Genomic DNA, 8499 nt, shown 5'->3' with positions numbered 1-8499 from the left:
TGATGATGATGATGATGATGGTGATGGCTTCTGCTTTGGTCACATAGGACTTTCTGATTCACCCCAAATAAACCTGGTGACAGAGTGATGAGTGGAGGCCAGTGCTGGGCAGGCAGTGAGTGCAGTGATTGCTCCACCTCTCCCCCTGTGTCATGCAATAGGAGCTGCCTCCATTCACTGCTGCTCCTGTCCCCTTGTCCTATGTGTGAGCAATGCTGCCAGTGCTGGGGCAGAGGGAGCTGCTGCATGTGTGCTGCTAGATAATTCCCAGCTCTTCCTCCACTCCACTACCATGAGTAAGAGCCAGGATGCCTGCAGACCAGTGTCCTTCAGCTTCACCATAGACAGTATCCTCAAGCTCAACTCCAGGAGAGTGGACCCCAGCAGCACCAAGCCGCACAGAGCCTTCATCCAGCCCAGAGGAGAGGAGGATGAGGAGGACGCCCAGCTCAGTGACCGGGGGATAGCCCTTTACCAAGCACAAGGTACAGAGCTGTCTCTTTACACTGGGGGAAATTGTTAGTTCTTGGGCCAACACAGCTGTCAGAAGCGGCTGCCTGCTATGGCGATATGTATTGTCTCTGTATCTACATGGCATATCCTGCAGAGTGATATGATCTCTAAAATAATCTCCACTGCTGAGATCCAGGTATATAGTGATATACAGCTAGTCACACAAGAGGTCCAGACATTGTACAAGGTGGCTGTATATTTACATGAGAAACTGAGATACATACACACACATATATATATATACTGTATATAGTCCATGTAAATGATGTGTGTATGTATATATATATATAGATATGTTTGCATTGATATGTATATGTGTGTTTTATGCTCATCTATGTATATGTGCATGTGTGAATATATATCAATATTTATGCATATATGTATATGTTTATATATTATATATACCAATACCAGAGATATATATATATATATATATATATATATATATATATACATACATACACACACAGGCATTTCAGACATGTATATCTCTACTGTACATATAAACAAACATATATAGGTAGATACACACACAAATCTATGTCTCTATTATATGTATGTATATATATATATATATATATATATATATATATATATATATGCATACACACATACACAGCAGTTATATAAATATATAGTTAGGTACACACAGATGAATGTGTCTCTCTATTATATGTGTGTATATATATATATATACTCTCGCACACAGCAGTTATATACGACTATATCTGTGAGCATGCACATATGTATATGATGCAGCAGAGCTGAGTGTGCGGGGCAGCAGAGCTGAGTGTGCTGGGGCCGCCTCTGCTCCACACTCTCTCTCCTGCTGTCAGCGCTGAGAATCTCTGCAGCTGGGAGAGCAGCACAGCACGGGGGACACTATCGGCAGCACATGGAGAAGCCTCCATGACACATCACTAATCCAGGATTACAGGACCTGAGGCTTCGCAGCGGTTGTAGCACTACAAGACCCAGCATGGCCATGCTTTCCCAGCCTGTGAGATCTCCCGGTCAGGTGTCCACACACTGCTGCTTCCAAAGTCCCGACCTTTGTAAACTCAGCAGCACCTATCCCAGACTGGACAGAGGTATGGAGGAAGGACCCCTCTGTCCTCCTTCTGTCTCCAGCTCCCTACCGTTCCCTGTGCTGCTTGTGACATTAGTGTTACATTCCTATATTGCACCAGAATCGATAAAGGAAGCACAGAACATCATGAAGATAAGAAATGTTAATAAATAGTGGAAACAAATAACAAATAAACAAGTTATGAGATTAAACCTAAATGCCAAAAAAAGGGATAAAATCAGTATAAATTGAGAAAAAAGCAACAAATAAATACATCATGATCATGAAATATGATACTAGTTCTGTGAATATATATGTTAACTTGCATGCTGTATATTTCACCGGCTGTGCTATATTGTCACACGTCATTCTGGCATTATTTTCTGCCATGGATAACCTTTCCTACAGGTCTAGAAGTTTGTGATACATTTTGTATTAAAAACAGTAGAACTGATCTGAATCTAGTATATAAAATATATGAACTATTTGCCCCATATCTTCCATATCTAGGAGCTTCTGAATTAGGGGGTCAGACCCTTCTCCCCACTGCACCCTGTGACCAGTCTCCCTTTGCTCCCCTACAGGTAGCAGAACTTGTCTCCTGACCACCACTAACGCCCATTGCCTTAACTACTGTTCAGAGCAGTCTGCCAAGTTTAGAGACTTACCCTGCAGGACAGAAAGCCCTGACAGCCTGGAAGATGGACCTTCTCCATCTCCTGGTGATCAGCTCAACAAAAAGAACAAGCTTTTGGCCAAGAAGAAGACTCGCACCATTTTCTCTAAGAGCCAGATCTTCCAGCTGGAGACCACCTTTGACATGAAGCGTTACCTGAGCAGCGCCGAGAGGGCCTGTCTGGCCAATTCTCTACAATTGACTGAGACCCAGGTGAAGATCTGGTTCCAGAACAGAAGGAATAAGCTGAAAAGACAAATGTCAGCAGAACTGGAGGCTCCGGGAGCAGGAGAACCCAATGGGGACTTACCAGTCATCTACAAAGACACCTCATTCTTGAGTCGATGTGTCCTCCCCATGTCCTTCCCTGTCCTCTACCCTGGGACCAACATTCCCTACCTGTGCTTCCCAAATCCAGGCAAATACTACAGCCTAGCAGATGGAGATGTATAAAGACTGCTCACTTTTGTGACACTGCTGGACATTAGGAATCAGAGTTTGAGTCATCCCCTCATGGGGGTGGCAGGGATTTTTTTTATTATATATATATATGTTATTGCTCTCGATATAACAGCATGTACACTTATTTTTGTATATTTTTTTACAAACTGAACCCCATCTTCCAACCAACAAGCTCTAATTTAAATACGTCCTATGCAAATCTATATAAGGAGGGAGATGATCGTCCTCTCTGTGCACTTTCTGATGAATCGCCTCCTCTTCTTCCATAGACCTGGGACCTGGCTGAGAGGCAGGCAGCGCTCTGCGGGGGCGCCGGCGCTCAGTGGGTTAATGTATGACTGCAGCACGACAGGGTCATCATTATCACGATATGTCCTTCTAACCAAAGATCACGGATTCCCCCTCACCAAGATCAGTGTCTCAGATCTGCGAATATTGTCTTAATTATGAACAAAAAAAAATGCAATTTTTACAGGACTGTAAATATGAAAATGCTCTTTTTTTAAAAAAAAACAAGATTATTAAATAAAATATACAATAGATATGAAAAGAGGATTAGTGTGTGATATTGTGCAGAGCTGTCCTGACTGTGACAGCAAAATTCTATCTATCTATCTATCTATCTATCTATCTATCTATCTATCTATCTATTATCTATCTATCTGTTATCTATCTATCTATCTGTTATCTATCTATTATCTATCTATTATCTAGCATCTATCTATGTGTTATTATCTATCTATCTATTATCTATCATCTATCTATCTGTTATCTATCTATCTATCTATCTATCTATTACCTATCTATCCACAGATCTATCTATCTATCTATCTATCTATCTGTTATCTATCTACTATCTATCTATCTATTATCTATCTATCTATCTATCTGTCTATCTATTATCTATCATCTATCTATTATTATTATCTATCTATTATCTATCATCTATCTATCTGTTATCTATCTATCTATCTATCTATCTATCTATCTATCTATCTATCTATTATCTATCTCATATCTAACTATTCATTAAATATCTATCTATCTATTTATCTATTTATCTATGTATCTAGCTATCAATCATCTATTAATCTTTTATCTATCTATTATGTATCTATTTATTATCTATCTATTATCTATCTATCTCATATCTATGCAAATAAATAATAGAACAGCACCACTGTTGAATGCAGGGGATGATGAGACTCCTCCCAAAGAAATATTCAATTTTTGCAGAATATAAAACATAAAAAGAGCAATGCAGCACTCCAAAAACAGATGGAAAAGAGTGTGGACTTATTCAGCCCAAGTGGTAACCTAACAGAGCATTTCCAAGGCTTGAAAAGGTTCTGTGAACCGAAACATTGCGTCTTGGGCTGAGTAAAGTCCACACTCTTCATTCTTATTCGCTCTTTTTATATTTTATCTCACACTGAAAGTAAGGAAGTTTTATATATAAGAAAGGAATATAAACATATGCACATACATTACACATGTATATATAATTGTAAATCATACATATATATAGTATTATTTCTCTTCCATAAAACGTACCTTTAATTATGTAGATAATATATATAATACAATATTAGTATATGACTACTATGGACGTTCTTGTTGGTATTAATCCTCGCAGGGGATTTTATTATGTAGACACATTGGCACAATCGTGATACTGACTTTGGTCTTCCATTTTAATGGTCAGTCCCACAACAATGCCAATGGCTGTCCAGAAGTAGTAAAGTCCCCTGCAAGCACTAACCTTGTAACTGTGCCATATATATGGAGAAAGAGTAGAATCCGGCAATCTGTTAATGGCGGATTGTGTGACGTTTCGGTCTCATAGAAGGACCTTAATCCGATCTACACCTCCAGGTATACGAGCCCCGAATACACATTATTATTAAAAAAAAAATGTGTTGGATGATAAATAATCCAAAATATGAAGGTAAATATTTCTTATTTTTATATAAACCTTTCAATATTTCTAATCAAGCTGATAGTAATAAAATCTACCTAACTAACCCAGTGACGGGATGATCTCCAGCGCCAGAGTGCACCTGAAAAACCTGTAGCCTTCCTCCCTGCTTGCTGACGGTCTCCGTGTGGAGCAGATAATCCACGGAGGAATGTGCGCGTTAATTACAGCGGTCACACCTAACAGCAGGCAGGTGCAGGGCACAAATCACAAGGTCAGCGATAACACAGATCCAGGTTGTTTTTTCTTTCCCTTCCTCTTCTTCTTTTTATCATTGTTCTTTTGATGATCTCCAGGACACAGACATTGATCTCTCTCCTCCTTTTTTGCTCTCATGCATCACTACCTGCTCTCTCCAGAATAACCCTAGAAATCCAGATCTATTAACTGTTTCATGACTGACTGTTTTTTTTCCCATGCAGATGATGAGATCAGATCTAGATGTCATCAGGGTCTTAATGACTCAGTTATGAATGGCTCTGGGGACCGTCTGGGGGCAGATGCCTGGATCCACCCTGGATAGAGAATAGTATAGAATCATGGCAGGCAGATCACAACCCGATGGTTTCCTTACATCGTTTCTTGTTTCTTTTTTTTTTTTCTTCTCATCCGCATTTTTAATGATACGGTATTCGTATTTAATTAAAACAAAAAACAAAAAACAAAGAAACTTATTTTTAAGGCAATATTTAAAAATAATACTCTACCGAAGCCAAAACATTTGTAATTAATATTACATTCTATTTCCTCGAATGAGATTAGTTACATTAAATGTCACTTTATGGGACGTTAGATACTTAAGCTTTGTTATTGTTTTTACGGTTTTTTGAAATTAAACAGGCAAAAATAAGAATCAAATATCACATGGACGGATCAAAAGAGAGAGAGAAGGAAGATCCATTTGGTGTATGTGTATATAAATATATACATATACATATATAGGAGGAAAAAAAATATATGTATATATATATATATACATATACATATATAGGGAAAAAATGAAGACAGCACTCCAAAATTCAAAAGGCTTGAAAAAGGCTCAGTGGGAGCAGAAGCGTGGCCACAACCTGTGGGTTTGAAGTAAACCACACTTTTTAACTTGAATTTTGGAGTGCTAAATTTATTTTTTTTTCCCTTTGTCTGGATTTGGGCACTTTTGGATACTTTGCTGAGGAGACATGCACCCGCCTATTGGTATTGTGCTGTTCCATTGATATAAATATATATATATAAAAAAAATAAATATAACATGACATAAATATATACACGTATTTTTTCATAAATGCCTATTATTTATATAATATATATATATATGTATATACAGTATATATAGGCATTTATGAAAAAATAGGTGTATATATTTATGTATGCACATATATACATATATATCAGGTAGTGAAACGATTGGGACATTGAAGTCTTTGCAGTGTTAAAGCAAACAATCTATATGTAAGAATGTAGAAGAAGAAGAATGTCTGCCCATACGTATGTCTCCATGTTAATTCTTTATAACTTGGAGAAGCCTTCTCAGTCCCCTCTTCCATTGCTGGACCTTAGGGCAACTCTCCCCTGGATCTTGCGCCTCCTGAATTCATGCTGTGTTATTATTGTGCTTTATGTCAGCAGTAAATACAGCCCAGTCTTCATTTGCAGGGAATGTGCAGGTAGCGATCACCTAAATATACATTAATCGATCGCCTTCCATTCCTGTGCATACAGCAGCTCCTTATGGGAGTGAAGCGCAGCCTGGAGGGAGGCACACAACACTCTCTACTCTCACACATAGCAAGGGAGGGAAGGCTTTTGATTTACTTTGGGAAGTCTTAATTTTCATTTCAGATAGCAGATAAAAATAATGAGATAATAGATAATAGATTGACAGAGAGATAGATAGACAATAGATGGATAGTAGATAGATAATAGATAGATAGACAATAGATGGATAGTAGATAGATAGATAGATGTTAAATAGATAGATGATAGATAGATAGTAGATAGATAGATTGCATATAATAGACAAAGAGATAGATAGATAATAGATGGATAGTAGATAGATAATAGATAGATGATAGATAGATGATAGATAGATATAGATAGATAATAGATATATAAATAGATATGAGATAAATACATAGATGTAACTAGATGATAGATAAATAGATGAAAAAGATAGATAGATAATAGATTAAAAATAGAGACATAAGTATGTGATATATATATATATATGTATGAAAAGATAGATGATAGATATGATAGGTAGATAAATAGAAAACAGATAGATAATGGATATATACTGTACATATGTGTGTATGCACGTATAATATGTATATATATTATTATTATTTATTTGTATAGCGCCAATAATTCCATGGTGCTGTACATGAGAAGGGGGGTTACATACAAAGTTATAGATATCGTTAACAGTAAACAAATATGTATATATACACACTTATATATATAGATAAATACATATAAATAATTGGATGATAGATATTTGGATAGATAGATATATAAATAGATGAATAAATACATATATAGAAATAATAAAATGATGATGTACATAGGTATGAGGTAAATAGATATTTGGATAAATAGAATGTGGACAGATAAATAGACATAGACACATGGATATATATACATAGATAGATTATACATACATAGATACATAGATAGATATATATGAGATAGATAGATATAGACGCATGGATATATATATATATATATATATACTGTATACACATAGATATACAGATAAATAGATAGATAGATAGATATGAGACAGATCTTTTTCTGGTGTCACGTTACTGAGGCCTCCTGTCCCCCTCTGCTCTCTTACGCCTCTCCTCCTTTTCGGGCACACACAATTAGCAGTTATTAGAAGTAATTGTCTCCGTTCCTAATTGGATCAGCAGACAGAGAGGGAAAACAATTCTTTCTTCCTTAGGCTAAACAATCAAGAGAAGGTTCCTGGGTCAAGAGACTGCGCTGAAAGAAAGCTGAGGGAGGCAGAAGGAAGGAGGATGAGGGCTACAAGATAGAGACTTCACCACGTGAGATCATGGTGGCTGCAGTATTAATGCTGCTCCTATTATTACTACTCACACTATAATGGGCAGGGTCACACAGCAAAATGTATTTTAGGTCCGAGTGCTGCCTGTGAAAAAGCGGACAGCGCATGGACAGCGCTCAGACCAATGTTATTCTATGGGGCAGTGCAGATGAGCGATTTTTTTTCAATGACTAAAACTGCGCATGAAAATAATCGCAGTGTGCCCTCGCTTCTAATGTAAACCGTACAAGACTTGCCCATTCAAATGTTTGGGTGCTCAAAAATAATCTGAGCCACGGTACAGCATCCGATTTTTATGGATACATTACAATTCTGTAACACATTAAACTGTAAATGATTAATAGCTCCTGCTGTAAAAAAAAACAGAATGATGACAAGTGAGAAAAAAAATCGTCCTAGTTTTCTGAATGACTTTGGCAATTTTTTTATACGGTCGCGTGAACTTAGCCTGAATGTAAGTTTATCGTAACATGCTGCCTCAATTTCACCTCTCTTTACTGTTACATAAAACTAGTAATCCCATTACAACTGTCTTATAGTGCAATAGAAATAATAGTATGCTGAGCAGGGGATAATTTTTGGACTTATGAGTCAATACTTTTAAACACTGTTTAAAAAAAAAAAAACATTGCCGGAACTATAAGACACAGGTGCAGAATCAAAAAGTCACCAAAAATTGTATTTAAAAAGTAATGTTTTTTTTTTTTTTAGCAACGTTTAAAAGTATTGAC

The 8499-nt window shown here is 36.9% G+C and overlaps 1 protein-coding gene across 1 annotated transcript; it reads left to right on the top strand.

Annotated features, from left to right (window-relative positions):
- Positions 1-234: 234 nt before the first annotated feature.
- Positions 235-3188, top strand: LOC141088615 (homeobox protein HMX3-like). Its single transcript, XM_073574758.1, has 2 exons — positions 235-485; positions 2167-3188. Exons 1-2 carry the CDS (start codon positions 293-295, stop codon positions 2709-2711), a joined length of 738 nt encoding a protein of 245 aa, XP_073430859.1. The 5' UTR covers positions 235-292; the 3' UTR covers positions 2712-3188.
- Positions 3189-8499: the final 5311 nt, after the last annotated feature.

Source organism: Dendrobates tinctorius, unplaced genomic scaffold (genome assembly GCF_039654945.1).
Source record: "Dendrobates tinctorius isolate UK_male_01 unplaced genomic scaffold, ASM3965494v1 ptg000039l, whole genome shotgun sequence".
Lineage (NCBI taxonomy): Eukaryota > Metazoa > Chordata > Amphibia > Anura > Dendrobatidae > Dendrobates > Dendrobates tinctorius.
This window is presented reverse-complemented; position numbering and strand designations above follow the sequence as displayed.